At 36.6% G+C, this 16,566-nt stretch overlaps 2 protein-coding genes across 5 annotated transcripts in view; both read left to right on the forward strand.

Annotated features, from left to right (window-relative positions):
- The window catches only part of LOC109823774 (phosphopantothenoylcysteine decarboxylase-like), an 18,331-nt gene extending 2,069 nt beyond the window's left edge, over nucleotides 1–16,262 (forward strand). For 2 of the 3 annotated variants that reach the window (XM_020390146.1, XM_020390148.1), the window contains exon 3: nucleotides 2,119–2,681. In XM_020390146.1, coding sequence (XP_020245735.1) covers nucleotides 2,119–2,403 — 285 coding nt within the window. In that variant the 3' untranslated portion in view covers nucleotides 2,404–2,681. Of the gene's footprint in view, nucleotides 1–2,118; nucleotides 2,682–16,222 lie in introns of those variants that run through there. The other variant, XM_020390147.1, reaches the window with a different exon arrangement.
- Nucleotides 5,266–15,015, forward strand: LOC109823771 (cystinosin homolog). Of its 2 annotated transcripts, none has more exons than XM_020390145.1 (8): nucleotides 5,266–5,493; nucleotides 11,146–11,278; nucleotides 11,475–11,564; nucleotides 11,653–11,777; nucleotides 11,971–12,013; nucleotides 13,593–13,710; nucleotides 13,814–13,863; nucleotides 14,767–15,015. In XM_020390145.1, the coding sequence occupies exons 1-8, from the start codon at nucleotides 5,375–5,377 to the stop codon at nucleotides 14,872–14,874; spliced, it is 786 nt and encodes a 261-aa protein (XP_020245734.1). In that variant the 5' UTR covers nucleotides 5,266–5,374; the 3' UTR covers nucleotides 14,875–15,015. The 2 variants fall into 2 exon arrangements, with proteins under 2 accessions (XP_020245734.1, XP_020245733.1); XM_020390144.1 differs by having other exon boundaries at nucleotides 5,267–5,493; nucleotides 14,731–15,015.

A 16,566-nucleotide genomic window follows, 5' to 3' on the forward strand; every position in this document is an offset into this window, starting at 1 on the left:
ATATATATATATATAGGGAGAGGTTCAAATAAAAACCTCACTATCCTAAAAACTAAAAACCAATCCTCTCCATTGGATCTAGATTCATCCAATGGCTGAGATTATAAGACTATTACAGCTGCATAAGGGTAAAATTGGAACAATTCACTACATTAATGGTGGCTGGCAACATTGGAAACAATTCACTACATTAATTGGAACAATTCACTACATTAATCCAACACGTCCTTTAATACTCTCTTTTACAGCACGTCCTTTAATACAACACGTCATTTAATACTCTCTGTAACTCACTTCCATCTTCTATCAAGATTTGATCTTCCATCTTCGCATGAAGAATACAACAACAATTCATTAAAAATCATCCTAACCATCCAAGCTTTCGCTGGAGTGAATCTGGATTATATTGAAGCTCGATTCATTGGAGTGAATCCAGATTCACTGAATTGAATCCAGATTCAGTGGACTGAACTCGTTATCAAACAATAGCAAATCTGCAAAAATAAAAAACAAAAAGAATAAAAACTTATGGTAAAAAAACAAGCTATAAAATTTTAAACCATGATAAGATTTCACATTTTATAGCAAAAAGTTACGATTTTTATGGTAAAAAACAAACACCTCACATAACTGAATCTGGATTTACTGTAGTAAATCTAGATTCACTCATGCGTTTATTTCTTCGAACTTACAGCACATGCATTTATTTCTTCAACAATTCATTAAAAACCATCCTAACCATCCAAGCTTTCGCTGGAGTGAATCTGGATTCACTCCAGTGAATCTGGATTCACTCCAGTGAATCTGGATTCACTCCAGTGAATCTGGATTCACTCCAGTGAATCTGGATTCACTCCAGTGAATCTGGATTATATTGAAGAATAAGAAACTTATGGTAAAAAACAAGCTATAAATTTTTAAACAAAAAGAATAAGAAACTTATGGTAGAAAACAAGCTATAAAATTTTAAACCATGAAAAGATTTCACCTTTTACAGCAAAAAATTACGATTTTTATGGTAAAAAACAAACACCTCACATACTGAATCTGGATTCACTGCTGTGAATCGAGATTCACTGCAGTGAATCTAGATTCACTTATGCGTGTCTTCGTTTTTCAACTGGTTTCTTCAAAAAATAAAAAACTTTTCAGACTAAAAGGTGAAATATTTCACCTTTTACAACAAAAAGCTACGATCTTTAAGATTAAAACTAAAACTTTTAGATGAAAAATCAAACAAATTTCAGAAACTTACCATTAAAGCGTCAAAATAATTTAACAGCCCACTGAATCATGAAGACGAAGGTTGAAGAAGACCGTGAAGACGAAGCGTCAAAATAATTTCATAAACCATGAAGACGAAGGTTGAAGAAGACTGTGGATAAAGAGATGTTGAAGACAGAGAGAGTTGCTGTGATTTTGGGGAGAGAGAGAGAGAGAGAGTTGCATGGGGAAATGGAGAACTCAATAGAGAAGCATTAATGACCTTTCTTTAGTGGACTGCTTATTTTACCTAATTATCCTTATGCAGCTTTAATCTCAGCCATTGGATGAATCTAGATCCAATGGGTGTACTTCACATGCCAAATTCCAAGCCAAAGAAATCTGAGCAAAAAGAAAGGCCTTGGTGTTAAAATTAGTGTTTTTGGATTCATGCATCATCTGTTCCTGCACAAAAATATATGCAGCTAGTTTTTAAATGGGTAAATTTCACAAAACTACTTTGAATTTTGGGGGTTTTGCGTAAACTACCATTAATATTTTTATCAAAGAAAACTATCAATGAAAAGCAGCATGAACTATTGGAAATTATTGCTAACGGCCTTAAGGGATTGAGTTAAAGGTGTAAACTACCTTGAACATAGGAAAGGGGAAAGGTAATATGAAGACAAAAATGTTCAGTACGTGTCACAAAAGAACATAATAAATTACCCTAGTATTCCTTAAAAAAAACAAATTACCCTAATTAGGCATGATAATTTAGTGAAAGAAAAATACATTGTAGTTTTTTCTAATGAAAGAGTATATTAGTTTGTGTAGGACCTCTTAAAGTTCATGTTACTTTTGTGAAATTTACGCTTTTTGATCATCTCACTGTTTATTCTATATCAAGTCCAGATTGCTGGGGGGTTGTGCGATAATCTACTGACATGCATCGTTCGGGCATGGGACTACAACAAGCCTTTCTATGTTGCACCAGCCATGAACACATTCATGTGGAACAATCCGTTTACAAAACTCCACCTTGAAACAATAGACAAGCTCGGTGTGTCGTTAATCCCTCCCATCACCAAGAGATTGGCTTGTGGTGATTTTGGTAACGGCGCGATGGCTGAGCCTTCTCAGATTTATACCACAGTGAGGCTCGCTATGAAACCGAAACCAGTACATGGGTCTAGTTAAGTTTTCATCATCATGCTGAAGTGATACTTTGGTTGCCATCAAAGTTCCGTGTGTAATTGGCTTATGCGTTGTTTGTTAATGACACTGCATAAAGTCTTGAGGACTACAGTAATTCTTGTCATGTAAGATGTAAGCATCAAGTCTGTGGATGTAGTAGCATGCATCCACAGTGTCTCTGTCCATTTTTCCTACAAGAGGCTGATAATTTGTAATTTCTTGTTGGGATTCAGTATTTTAACTTTTTTTTAAAAAGCATAAATTTAAGTTTTTGTGAGGTACATCAAACTGCAAAGATATTTCTCTGGGGTTCTCCTTTTTTATTGTGGAGAGTGTGGTTGATGGATTGATGTTGAGAAAGGGAGAGCTAGTTGGGGGGGTTCTCCTTTTTTATTGTGGAGAGTGTGGTTGATGGATTGATGTTGAGAAAGGGAGAGCTAGTTGGGAATAAATTTTATCCGAAACTACGAAAACGCCCTTCGAACTATATTCCGCCTGAATCCGTCAATATTTTTAAGATTCCGTGAAGATTCTTTGGGGGGGGAGCCCAATTGTGGATAGACACGCGTAGTTGTATTCTTGTTGCATAATAAATTAATAACCTCTTTGACCGACATTTTGTGACTCCTTTTTCTCTAGAGAAAGAGAATTATTTTTCGACAATTAGATCTTCAAAAGGTAAAAGAGTCAAAAAATAATTTCACTCAAGGAGTCTCTCAGCAACAATGCGGTCTATTTGCAATTGGGCGTTAGTACCGGGGTCTATCCGTAATTAACCATAGTATCAACCGCAACCCATCTCTCTCCGCTGCCATTCTGATATAGTGACAAGTGATTCTCCAGCACGATACAAGTTACCATGACAGTATCAAGTATATTCCTCAATCAAAACCCTTTTCTGTTCTCTCACAGCAAGTTTCATGTTTACTTGCAGATAATAAACAAAATCTAGGATATATACAGAGAGGATATAAAGGGGTGTTTGGTTCAATTTCTAGAAATTATAGGAAATATTTTCCACCCAAAATATGATTTCCTTGTATTTCTTAAAAAAATTATAGGAAAAGTTTTGAGAAGTTAAAAAATACCAATTTTCTTATTTTTTATATTTTGCTTGTTTGGTTCAAAACAAGAAAATGGCTCATAACTTTATAGAAAATGGGTATGGGACAAGTTTTGTTGATTAAATAAGGAATGTGTCAGATTTCCTGTTGATTTCCTCTCGTTTTGAGAGGAAATTGCTTTATGCAAAATTTGGTAGTTTTTGATATTTTATAGAAAATATTTCTATAATTTTTTTGTTGAACCAAACACAATTTACAGAAATCTATGAAAAACTTTTAATTACAAAATTATCATTATCAGATATTTTGAGAAAAGTTTTCTCAAAAAGTGTGCAACCAAACAGCCCCTAAGCCTATAGACTTCAGAATCAGCAAGCCGAAAATAGAAACTATAGTGTAACTTTGTCAATAGTAGGAGAAGAAATTAGGGGAGGGAAGATAACAAATGGACGCTTTAATAGAAAGTTATTAGTTACTTCAAATAAGGTAAGATGGAGGAACAATGTCCATCTACTCAGTGATTGACCCTTCTCTTATTTTTTATTTGGATTCGAATCTTCTCGATTACTAAAATTAGTAAAGAAATCATTGTTTAATCATAACTATTATTTTTTCGCTTTTATAAAGGAAGTGGTTTTTTCGACATCGTCTTTATATTTCAATATATTTTTTATCTCTATACCGAAAGGAAGGAAGAAACTAGTATTACTATTATACAAGAAAACGTTGCCCCTCTTTCAACGTCTTCGGATAAATCGAGATAAGGCGATGGTATACTGATTTACTCTGAGTGTGATGTACCAAGAAATTTTTCGCATTATTTATGTTGAAGTATCTTGTTTCTTATACTGTGAAAATACAATGTATATATGTACAAAAGTAAGAATTTGTCCTGCTTAAATTCTTTGTACATCTCCGAGTTACGTTAACCTATAAATTTGTATAAATTTATGTAAATTTGTCGATCTTGTTGTTTATTTTGGTATTTTGACCTCTATGGTGTAAGATCAGAGACCATAAAAAATGGGTATTCAGTATTTAACTTTTTTTATGAAAAGAAAAAAACTAAAGATTTCTGTCACGTGCATCAAACTGCTAATATATTTATGAAATTATATCAAAGCAAGAGTTGCACATCCTTTTCAGAACTTTATTGAAAACATGGAAAAATTATCCTTTGCTCTGTTTTGACATAGGATGTCGTAAAAGCGAAATAGACTTTAATTAATGTCAATTCATGAGAGCAACATCCCACTTGTTTGAACAAACTTCATTATTCTATTCCTCCTCTAAGACAGCAGCAATTTTGAGGCCTTTTGGTTTATCAACTCTTTACCATCTCATAGATTTGTAAGGCATGCAACCATTTACATTAAAATAAAGATGTTATTGGATACAAAGGAAACCTTGACAAAAAGTTGTCCTGCCTTCTATTTTCACACTTTATACAATTATGGTAACTTGTTGGCTCACTTTGAAAGATTTAAATGACCATATTTTAAACTGAAAGAGTCAAACTATAGAAAATATGAGGGAGTGCGCATCACGTCTTGTGTAGTTATGACTTGATTACGTGGCGCTGCATTAAACTATAAGTTCATATGCAAAGTTTTAATTTATTTTCGTCACTCCATCTTCATACACTCTCATCTATGTAAATATTTACATAAATTTGTTCTATCAATGACATTTAGGCTCATGCTTTTTCCTAAAAGAAAGGGTCTAATTTAAAAATACGAAGATATGAAGTCTACAATTAATGAAGATTTGGGAGTCTAACACGACAAATACCCCCATAAACTAACATACTTGGCGCTTTTTGCACTCATTTCTCCACTCAAGCTGAATCTCCCAAATCTCTGCTACTGGAAAAATAAAAATAAAAATTAAAAATTAAAAAAATAAAATAAATGGGTTCGTGGAATTCGGTTTCGATGGAGGTTTTGTACCAAGTACTTGGATGGATTGCCTTCTTCTCGTGGTCCTTTAGCTTCTATCCTCAAGCTATCCTCAATTATAGGAGAAAAAGGTTTGGATCCCGTTGACTTTGTCCCTGTACTCAACAAGATTGGATTTTGATTGGATTTATTTCGTTTTTGGAATATTTTGGATCTGTGTTTCCTTCACACGGACGTTATTGTAAGCTGATTGATCAGTGGTTCGCGTAGAGCTTATCTTCTGCTCTCTGTGTTTTCATTGTTCTGACCTAATTTCTCTTTAATTGAAGGGGTTAAAGTTCTATTTGTTTATGGGCACCTCTTATTCTTTAGTAATTTTGGGTATCACTTAACGTTGACTGATTGAATTTTATTAGGATATTTTAGATTTCTTGCTCTGAAGCAACGTTTCTTCATCATCTCATCCTTTACTCTAAATGTGCAAGAACCCATTAAGAAATTTACCAAGTTTATATTGATTAGGATATGGATCTCACAGTGAGAGCTTGGAGAAAATTATAAAAGATTAGTGCGTGGATGGAAAAATTCTTACCCGATTGGCCATGCGTTTTTAAGCTTATGCAACTTGAGAGAAATCCCTTCTCATTTAATTTTAGTCGGACTGAGGTTTAGAGGAAGGAGAGATTATAGATTTGAGATATGAAATTGCATTAAGCTCAAGAGTATAGTCTAACCCAGCAAAGAGCGAAAAAGAAACAATCGTTGTTAGTATATAAATGATGAGAAAAGTAACTCTCTTGCTTAATAATGAACGATACAAAGGTTTATATACAAATACCTAATGGGCCTAAACTAGATACAGACCCGATAAGATACAGACCCGATACATAAGTGTCCTATACAATATACTCAACACCATCCCTCAAGTTGGCGCATGCAAGTTGTGTATGCCCAACTTGGCCAAAAGAAACTCAAACTGCTGTCTGCCCAATGGTTTAGTGAAAACGTCTGCTAACTGAGATCCCGTGGGTACATGTGAAGTAGTGATGACCCCCTCCAATATAGCATCTCTCAGAAAGTGACAATCCACCTCAATATGTTTCGAACGCTCATGAAAAACTGGATTCTGAGCTAAATGCAGGGCTGACTGACTGTCACAACGCACCTGCATAGGCCCCTTTGTATCGATCCCAAGGCTCTGGAGAAGTCCCTTGAGCCACTTCAATTCACAGGTTACTTTCGCCATTGCTCGATACTTCGCTTCTGATGAGGACAATGAAACTGTAGCTTGCTTCTTGCTCTTCCAGGATATAGGAGATGCCCCAAGAAACACCATCCAGCCAGTCACTGATCTCCGTGTTGTAGGACAAGCTGCCCAGTCTGAATCACACCATCCTGTCAGCTTCAAGTCACACTTTCTCGGCAGAAGTATTCCTTGTCCTGGACTCCCTTTCAAATATCGAACAACTCGTAATGCTGCTGCCCAATGATCCTCCCTTGGTGCCTGTAAAAACTGAGATAAAACATGCACGGAAAAACACAAATCAGGTCGAGTGAAGGCCAAATATAGAAGCCTTCCCACTAGGCGCCTATAGCGCTCCCCATCTGCCAACAACGGACTCTGCGAAGCTCCAAGCTTCTGGTTCTGCTCCATCGGGAATGACACAGGCTTTGCCCCCAAAAGTCCTGTCTCAGAAATAATATCCAGAGTATATTTCCGTTGACACAGAAAAATACCCTCTGCACTTCTGGCCACCTCGATACCCAAGAAATATTTGAGCTTTCCCAAATCTTTCATATGGAAGCAACCACTCAAGTATTTCTTGAACTCTGCCAGCTCAGTTGTGTTGTTTCCCGAAATAATCAGGTCATCCACATACACCAACACATTCAGCCTGATTCCCTGCTTCGAATAAGTAAACAGTGAGTAATCCGAATATGACTGAACAAAGCCATACCTGCGAAGAGCTGCTGTCAACTTGGCAAAACAGCATCTCGGTGCCTGTCTCAGGCCATACAATGACTTGCGAAGTCGACAAACCTGACCATCTCTCCCTTTACCGAAGCCTGGGGGTACTCTCATATATACCTCCTCTGTCAAATCACCATGCAGAAAGGCATTGTGAACATCCATCTGGTGCAGTTCCCAATCCTTTGCTGCTGCAACTGCTAGAAAAGTCCTGACCGTCACCATCTTTGCTACTGGTGCAAATGTGTCAGAATAGTCTATCCCCTCCACTTGATGGTTGCCAAACACAACCAACCTGGCCTTCAGTCTTTCAATCTGTCCATTCGATCGATACTTGATTTTATAAATCCATCTACTACTAAGTGCTTTCTTACCAGGTGGCAGTGTCTCTAATGTCCATGTCCCATTCTTCTCAAGTGCCTCAATCTCGGTTCGCATTGCTGCACGCCATCCTTCATCTTTCATAGCTTCCTTAAATGACTGAGGTTCAACTCCAGAAGAAATAGCTGCAAGAAAAACTCTGTGGTCCAACGAAAAGCAACTACTATCCAAAACATTAGATAAAGGATAGGTAGTACCAGAGTGTGAGGCATGCCTGGAACTCGATGAATCGGGGGGCGGAGGGTGGACTAAAAACCAATAATTGTATTCACAACAAAATCCCGAAGTCGAACAGATGGAGTACGAGCACGCAAACCTCTACCCAAATTCTCAGTCGAAATCGCCTCGGGAGCAGGCTGCTCGGGCAGCTCGATGTCGACAGCCTGAGGTGGCTGTTGTGGAGTCGCGACATCAGCCTGGGACTGTATCTGCTGTTCCGCCACCGTGTGAGTTACTCCCCCTTCCTCCCGCGGTGGTTCAGTCGGTGAAACCGAAGGGGGGGCTACCTCCAATACCTCCTCCCCTTCCTCAAACTCATCCAAAACAACTGCTCGAGATGTACTCACATTATCATCAACAATGCATGGGATATTCGAGAAGGGAAACACTGATTCAACAAATTTCACATCACGGGATACAAAAAACTCATGAGTATCCAAATCATACACCTTCCACCCCTTTTTCCCAAACGGATATCCCACAAAAATGCACTTTCGACTTCGACTCGCAAACTTATCAAACTTAGCTTTTAAATTGTGAGCATAGCAGAGAGATCCAAAAACACGTAATTCAGAAAACATAGGCTTCGCACCAAATAAACACTCGTAGGGTGACTTAAAATTTAACAACTTCGATGGAGTTCTGTTAATTAAGTACCCAGCAGTTAAGATGCATTCACCCCAAAACTTCACAGGTAAACTAGCCTGAAATCTTAATGCCCGTGCAACATCTAAGATATGTCTATGTTTTCGTTCAACTCTACCATTCTGCTGAGGAGTGCTCACACAAGAAGTTTGAAATATAATCCCATTATCAGCAAAAACATTCTTAAGACAAAAGAATTCTGTACCATTATCACTTCTAACCATTTTAACCTGAGAATTAAACTGTCGACTCACTAAGGCTAAAAATCGGGTAAACAAGCCAAACACTTCTGTTTTGTCATGCATAAAAAAAATCCATACTCCACGAGTAAAATCATCAACAATGGTCAGAAAGAATCGTGCACCACAAGAAGACAAAGTATGATAGGGCCCCCACAAATCACAATGAATTAATTCGAAAGCATAACTGGATTTATTATCACTCAATAGAAAAGATTCACGACTCTGTTTAGCCTGACAACACACTTCGCATGTCTTATTCAAAACATTACTATTATCAAGAATAAATGGAAGAGTCTTCACTATCTTAGCTGAGGGATGACCCAGTCTCTGATGCCAAACCACCGGATCCTGATGATCAACCACCCGATTAGCCTGAACTTCAAATCCACCCCTGAAGTAGTAAAGTCCACCCCGCCTTTCACCGAGTCCAATCAGCATCCTTGAGCGTTGGTCCTGAATCACACAACCATATTTCACAAAATGTACCACACAGTCAGTATCATCCATCAAATGTGAGACTGAGAGTAGATTACATAATAAATCGGGCACGAAATAAACATTCTGCATAGTCAAATGATGAGATAATCTGACAAACCCACATTTTACAGAAGTCACTTTACTGCCATCCGGAAGACCAACAACACAAGGAGACATATCACGAACATTCGACAACAGAGATAAATTACCAGTAACATGATTAGATGCACCCGTATCAATAAGCCATAAAGTGGACAAAAACTCACCACTCAAGCGATCATCAGTACTCAAATTACCACCAAGAAGAGAGATAAGCTGCTGAATTTGATCGGAGCTCACCCCCGGGATACCTGAAGCCGAGCCCTGTTCGGCTCCACTGCTCGAACCGGCTGCTGCAGCAGGAAGAAATCGCGGTTTAGAATCAGGAGTACCTTTGTTGGTACCTTGAACTGCAAAAGTCATCACATCTACTGCATCAGATTTCACCACAGCATTCCTCTTTTGCAATTGTTCTTCCTGGTTCATCGCTTTAAATGCCCAATCCAAGGTTGGTAACGGGTCTTGCGCCAATAATTGAGAACGCAAGTTCCTATATCTCTCCTGATTAATGCCAAACAGAAAATCATGGAATTTGGCCTCGTCTTTCTTCTTCTGAAATTCTTCACTCATACCACAAATACATGCAGGAACAGGATTATAGTTGTCAATTTCATCCCAGAGTTTCTCCAGTTTACCAAAGTAGGAGGCAACCGACATAGTAGCTGTCTGCTTACATTGAGCCAACTCATATTTCAACTCTTGTTGACGCTGCCCATTGCTCACAGTAAATCTCCTCTGCAACAAATCCCACAAAGGCTTGGCTTCCTCGAAATAAGGAATCGAATTTTTCTGATTCTCCTCAATGGAATTCATAATCCATTGAACTAGAGTTGATTGGACTGCATCCCAGTCAACCAAATAAATTGGATTCACCGGTTTTCGAATACTACCATCAACAAATCCCCATTTACGTTTTCCCCTCAGAGACAAGCGCATGGAACGTGCCCATCGTTCATAATTTTCACCATTCAATTTCACCGTACAAATCATGTTTCCAGAATGATCATTGGAACCAAGAAAATAAGGGGATGATGGATCAAGCTTTCGATAAATAACTTCTGCATCCGGATCATCGTGATCCGAATCGTGGTCGAACGTCGTTGACTTCGCAGCCTCGGCGGCTTTCTGCGTTGCCAGCTCGGCAGCCTTGCGTTTGTTTTCGTCGTCAGACATGTTGACCGGCGGCAAGATCGGGTTTCGGTGGGGGGTGGGTTCGAAAAAAAAATATTATAGGGAGGCTAGGGTTTTTGTTTCGGCTCTGATACCATGATGAGAAAAGTAACTCTCTTGCTTAATAATGAACGATACAAAGGTTTATATACAAATACCTAATGGGCCTAAACTAGATACAGACCCGATAAGATACAGACCCGATACATAAGTGTCCTATACAATATACTCAACAATAAATCTTTCCAACCATCTTGTAGTGGGTTTTTTCCCGGTCCGAAGGGGCATTAATATGACATCAAAGACATCCTGTTTCAGAACTAGGGTACACTTTTAAGTTAACTGAAAAAACATCCAAACCCACTGTTAATCTGCTTGGATTTGGTAGTATAAAATATTCTCTTACTCTTGTTGAAACTTTGGAACTTTTGGTGTAGGGCAGGAAAATTGAGTTGTCTAAATAGAGAAATAGATATATGTATGTTCTTATTTCTGAAATAACTCAACGTATTATGTTCTTTTTTTTGTTCTACTCAATGTCTTGATTCTTTTGTTTTGATACATTTTCTTGCTGCTTGCAGTGTTGTAGGGCTGAATTTTGACTTCTTGGTGCTGAATGTGACGAAACATTCATGTTATCTTATATACAATGCATCACTATTCTTTAGTCCTGTTATTCAGAGGCAGTACCGAGAAAAGTATGGATCTGATGAGGTTAGTGCTACTTTAAGTTTGTTGTTATGAACAGCCTTTCTTCTGTTGTAATATAGAATTATGAATTGCTGATGCATTCTGAAATCATCTTCCACCTATGAATTCTAAACTGGTAATATATAGCTGCGAATTCTTAAATCATTCCTAAATTTACCTTCCACCAAACTAGGGATTACTGTTCTTATCTATATTGCAGATGATTCCTGTAGGTGCAAATGATGTTGCTTTCTCAATACATGCTGTTATATTAACATTTTTTGGGCTGTTTCAAGTCCTGATCTACGATGTAAGTGACCTTATCTTCTGTCGGTCTTCTTGGCTTCTAAAATTATCTGCTGTTTTGGTAACTCTTTTTTTTTACTTTCTTATTGTAGCGTGGAACTCAAAAGGTTTCAAAGACATGCACTGCAATTTCTTCAGTGGTATGGGCTACTGCTCTAGTTTGTATAATCACCTCTTGGCCAAATCAGTCTTGGCTCTGGCTTATCTCAGTGTTTAAGTAAGCCTCCTTCCCCCTTCTTTTCTGAATGTATAACTCAAAAGTTAATTGGAATGCAATATAATTGTTGGTGTGTTCTTGTTGTGTATTTTGGAGGTTTTATATCAACTGCAATTCCTATAGCTCTTCACGTTATAACAAACCCTTTCTAATAAACTGATATAGTGTCACTTCATGGCATGTGATTCTCCAGCACAATACAAGTAATCATGACTACTATCAAGTATATTCCTCAGGTAAAATTCCTTCATGTTCTATTCAACATGTTTTATCCTATTTATTTGATTGTTTATAACTTTAATTTTATGTGGAGTTTTCATGTTTACTTTATTACTTACAGATAATTAAAAAATCTTGCCTACATACAGGGCAATTGATAGTTGATACAGAAGTCACTGCTTAGTCATGTTAGCTCGTGATTTAGGATCTCTTCCTATGTTGTCATAAAAGTATTTTGAGTATAGATGTAATGCACATTTTAGTCTTTGGAAGTTGGAACAATACAGTTTGAGAAACAGGTCACATTTCCTGAAATCCTCTAGTTTTGTTTGTTTATAATGATACCGCCATCAAGTGGTACTGGGAAGCTTCTCTTGTTACTTGTTAGTTTTGTTTTTGTTTATTTGGTGCCTTGGAGTAAAATGTAATCATTCTTAGTTGATGAGAATTTTTTGAAAGTTTCTTCAAATTAAAAAGCTGATGTTTGGTTAATAGTTAGCCACAAAGTTGTGTCAAATGAAGTATTTATGTAGTGTTGTGCTTCAGAGATGACCCCATTGTGATGGTAAAAGGTTAGGTGATGACAGGAATTTCAAGTTTGAAGGCTGTTCTTCCTTTCGGCTAGAGGGGAAAAAAACTATCTAGAAGATGCTTGTGATAGGACCCTTATGAGAAATTAAATGGTCGGTTTAGAAAAGAAACAAGGCTCTCATATTACTATGTAAATGAGGCCTTGTATGGTAGAGTAGTGGCTATTGTGAGAAATCGGAGTAACACATAGTTGTTCCTGTCACCATTGTTTCACACCCAGGCGCAGCAGCATGTCATTGCATTTTGATGATGAATTGATGAAGTTATATTCATTGATACTAGAGATGGGTGATTTTCAAGGTACAAAGGCAAACAGGTTTAAGCTTATAAGATTTGGATTATCAGCAAGCTGAAAACAGCTATTAGAGAATGTAATGTGATCAAAGTAATGAGAATAAATGAGAACGTAGGCTCACACTGATGGTGAAAAATGTGTCAGAACGATCATTTTCTTAGCTCAGGAATAAGGATAAAAACATTATCAAAATGTTGAGGTTTAGGGTTACTTAGACTTAACAATTCATCATTTTGTTGAGATTAAGAAACCATCAAGGCCTCCATAACATAAGAATAAGATTCTCAACAAAACAATAGGATACCATCGTTCTCAACCTGTCATAGAGTTCGATTCTTGAGTGATTCATGAAGAATACTCATTAATCTTCTCTGGTTCATGTCTCGGTAGTTATAGGGATGTTAAAGTTCAATCAGAACAATTATTGCTCAAGTCGTCATAGAACAATTATTGCTCAAGTAATCATTTCCCTCATTAGAAATTTTAGCAGCTAATAAACAACATTTAGAAAAGAAGAAACAATCCGCTAAGAGATAGGGCTTCAAATAAATGCTGCTGGTTGGAAGTTATTAGTCAATTCAATTAAGGTAATATGGAGTAATATATATCAAATGATGATTAATCATTTATTGTTGTTTATTGTGATTTTCTTCTACAAGGCTTTCGTTTGATTTGCTCAATTTTTCCCATTACTTTTCCCTTTCCGGTAGGCTTTTATGAACTTCAAGCGAAAGAGCACTATTGGCTGGAGCATTGAAAAGATCATACTTGATCTAGGGGGAGGAGTGATGAACTTTGCTCAAATGGGTGTCCAGGCCATAGACCAAGGTTTGTTGCTTATTTGCATGCATCTTGGATATGATGCAAAATTTAAGTTCATCATTTTCATTTACAGTACATCATTTGCTTGAGCTAACCTATTATCTTGCAGGTACATTGGTGAACTTCTATGGCAATGTCGGAAAGACTCTGCTTTCCTTGGTATACAACGAAAATTTTTCTAAACTTTTTTTTTGCAATCTTACCATTTACTTGAAATGACAGTTTGTAGTAATTTCTTTATATTGTTGGTCATTTAATATATTTTACTACTACTCTAATCAGACTATGTAGTTCGTATACTAACCAAGTTATCACATACATGCAAATGTTTTGGTGTTAGCCATTTCATTTGATCACGATGATATGGTCTAGGGAGAAATGATATGGGTAGTTATGAAGCAGTATATGAAAGAATTGAGAACAGGGAAGAGTCCTTTGTGAACTGTTACTATAGAAATCCGAAAGCAATGCTTGAGAACTTCGATTCAGAGTCAGATTCATTTTCCAGTCTCAGATTGGGTAAAGAAAAATATTATCTAATTAAATAGGGATAATTTTGGAACAATACACTAAACGTAGTTGTGTTGTCTACAAGCAAAAGCTATTTTATGTGAAGAAAGCTGATCGAAAGATAAAAAAAAAGGGGGGGGGGGACTACTATGTAAAAAAAGTTGAAAAGGAAAGTTGAAACTGCTAATGTATATGGTATGAAATTTGTCCCAAGTACTTGGTATTGCCCTCACATAATTTTCACTTTCACTTGAAGAGCAATATCCTGTCTCATTTCAAGATTTGAAAAGAAAAATACCTTTCCATTTCTTTATATAGGTAAGCTTGGCGTTCTGAAATTCAAACTCATAATTATATATAACAGCTATATTTTTGTAGCAGGTGCATCTATAATCCCAATTCCGCCCTTGATACTAAACCATTTAGCAAATGTCTTTCCCCTAATTAGGAGGAAATAGATCTCTCCTTTTCTATTATTGCTTTGAAATATAAATCACTTTCACTTTTATATTGCAGGAGGTAATATTTTTCGATCTTCTCTTTATATTCCAGCACTTTGTGTTCTATCCCGCAAAGAAAGAAGGAACTGGTCGGACGATTATACAAGAACGTACGCCTCTTGTAGCACCTGCAGATAAATCTAGAGAAGATAATGTTTAAGAGTGTGTCGTAATTGTTGTGTGTAAAAAGGAAAATTTGAGCATCATGCAGTTATTATGCTTAAATTCTTGTATGACTTCAGATTATGGTAAAGAGTAAAAAGATCACGGCATAAAAGAAATAATTCCAATTGTTGTCTTATTTTGACATTGCATAAAGAGTAAAAAGATCACGGCATAAAAGAATTTGTTCTCTCCGTGTAGTGTTCTAGTCAAGCTAAGCCTGCAAACATATTTGACAATGAGTTTGATATTTATGCTTTCTGAATGTTCCTAAATTTTGTGGGCAAAGGAAGTATTAGAATATTGGCTCTCTCTCCTCTGCTTTGTTTTTCCTCCAACAATAAAAGAATATATATAGGAAAACCAAAACCCTATTGTTAGCGTAACTTCCTAATTAGAATAGATCCAAACTCCTAATCATGATGAGACCCAATCCCCTAATTATGTAGATCTCTAACTCTATATAATTCTTATGAAGTTATACAAATAATCAAAGATACAATCCCAACAAATATGTTTACAAAACTACTTTGAATTTTGGGGGTTTTGCGTAAACTCCCATTAATATTTTTATCAAAGAAAACTATCAATGAAAAACAGCATGAACTATTGGAAATTATTGCTAACGGCGTTAATGTACCGTTTGGCAAAGGGTTAAGTGAAGGGTTAATGAGACTTAACCTACCAAACACAACAAATCTATATAAGGGTTAAAGTGAGTTAACCCTCCATAATTTGCCAAACATAAAAAATATAGAAGGGTTAAGTTAACCCCTCTAGAGAGGTTAAAATGAGTTAACCCCTCAAAATGGGGAGTTTACTAATACTCCTATTTAGATGGAATAAGAGTTAACCCTTCTAATTATAAAGAAAATAGTCAAAATCATTGTTATTCCCAAACATTAAAACTGATCATAAGGGCTAAAATAAAACTTATTTAACGGGTTAATAATTTAGTCCTTCGTATCAAATAGGCTAAGTACATTAATCCTTCTCTTTAACCCCTCTTCATTAACCATTTGCCAGACGGGACCTAAGAGATTGAGTTAAAGGTGTAAACTACCTTGAACATAGGCAAGGGGAAAGGTAATATAAAGACAAAAATGTTCGGTACGTGTCACAAAAGAACATGATAATTTAGTGAAAGAAAAATACGTTGTAGTTTTTTCTAATGAAAGAGTATATCAGTTTGTGTAGAACCTCTTAAAGTTCATGTTACTTTTGTGAAATTTCCGCTTTTTGATCATCTCACTGTTTATACTAATATCAAGTCCAGATTGCTGGGGGGTTGTTCGATAATCCCTCCCATCACCAAGAGATGCTATGAAACCGAAACCAGTACATGGGTCTAGTTAAGTTTTCATCATCATGCTGAAGTGATACTTTGTTTTGCGTAGACGTTTTGTTCTCTGTTGTAGAATTTGTGTAGGCACAATTTTCTTTGGTTGCCATCAAAGTTCCGTTCCGTGTGTAATTGGCTCATGTGTTGTTTGTTAATGACACCGCATAAAGTCTTGAGGACTACAGTAATTCTTGTCATGTAAGATGTAAGCATTAAGTCTGTGGATGTAGTAGCATGCATCTACAGTGTCTCTGTCCATTTTTCCTACAAGAGGCTGATAATTTGTAATTTCTTGTTGGGACTCAGTATTTTAACTTTTTTAAAAAAACATAAATTTATGTTTTTGTG

This window comes from Asparagus officinalis, chromosome 9 (assembly GCF_001876935.1).
Source record: "Asparagus officinalis chromosome 9, Aspof.V1, whole genome shotgun sequence".
NCBI classification, from domain to species: domain Eukaryota; kingdom Viridiplantae; phylum Streptophyta; class Magnoliopsida; order Asparagales; family Asparagaceae; genus Asparagus; species Asparagus officinalis.

What these genes read in the sequence shown, in the direction of transcription:
- LOC109823771 (XM_020390144.1), top strand. Translation starts at nt 5,375, where the DNA reads ATGGGTTCGTGGAATTCGGTTTCGATGGAGGTTTTGTACCAAGTACTT. An exon ending in CTCAATTATAGGAGAAAAAG is followed by an intron (nt 5,494 to 11,145) that starts GTTTGGATCCCG and finishes TGCTGCTTGCAG; the next exon opens with TGTTGTAGGGCTGAATTTTG. An exon ending in AAAAGTATGGATCTGATGAG is followed by an intron (nt 11,279 to 11,474) that starts GTTAGTGCTACT and finishes TCTATATTGCAG; the next exon opens with ATGATTCCTGTAGGTGCAAA.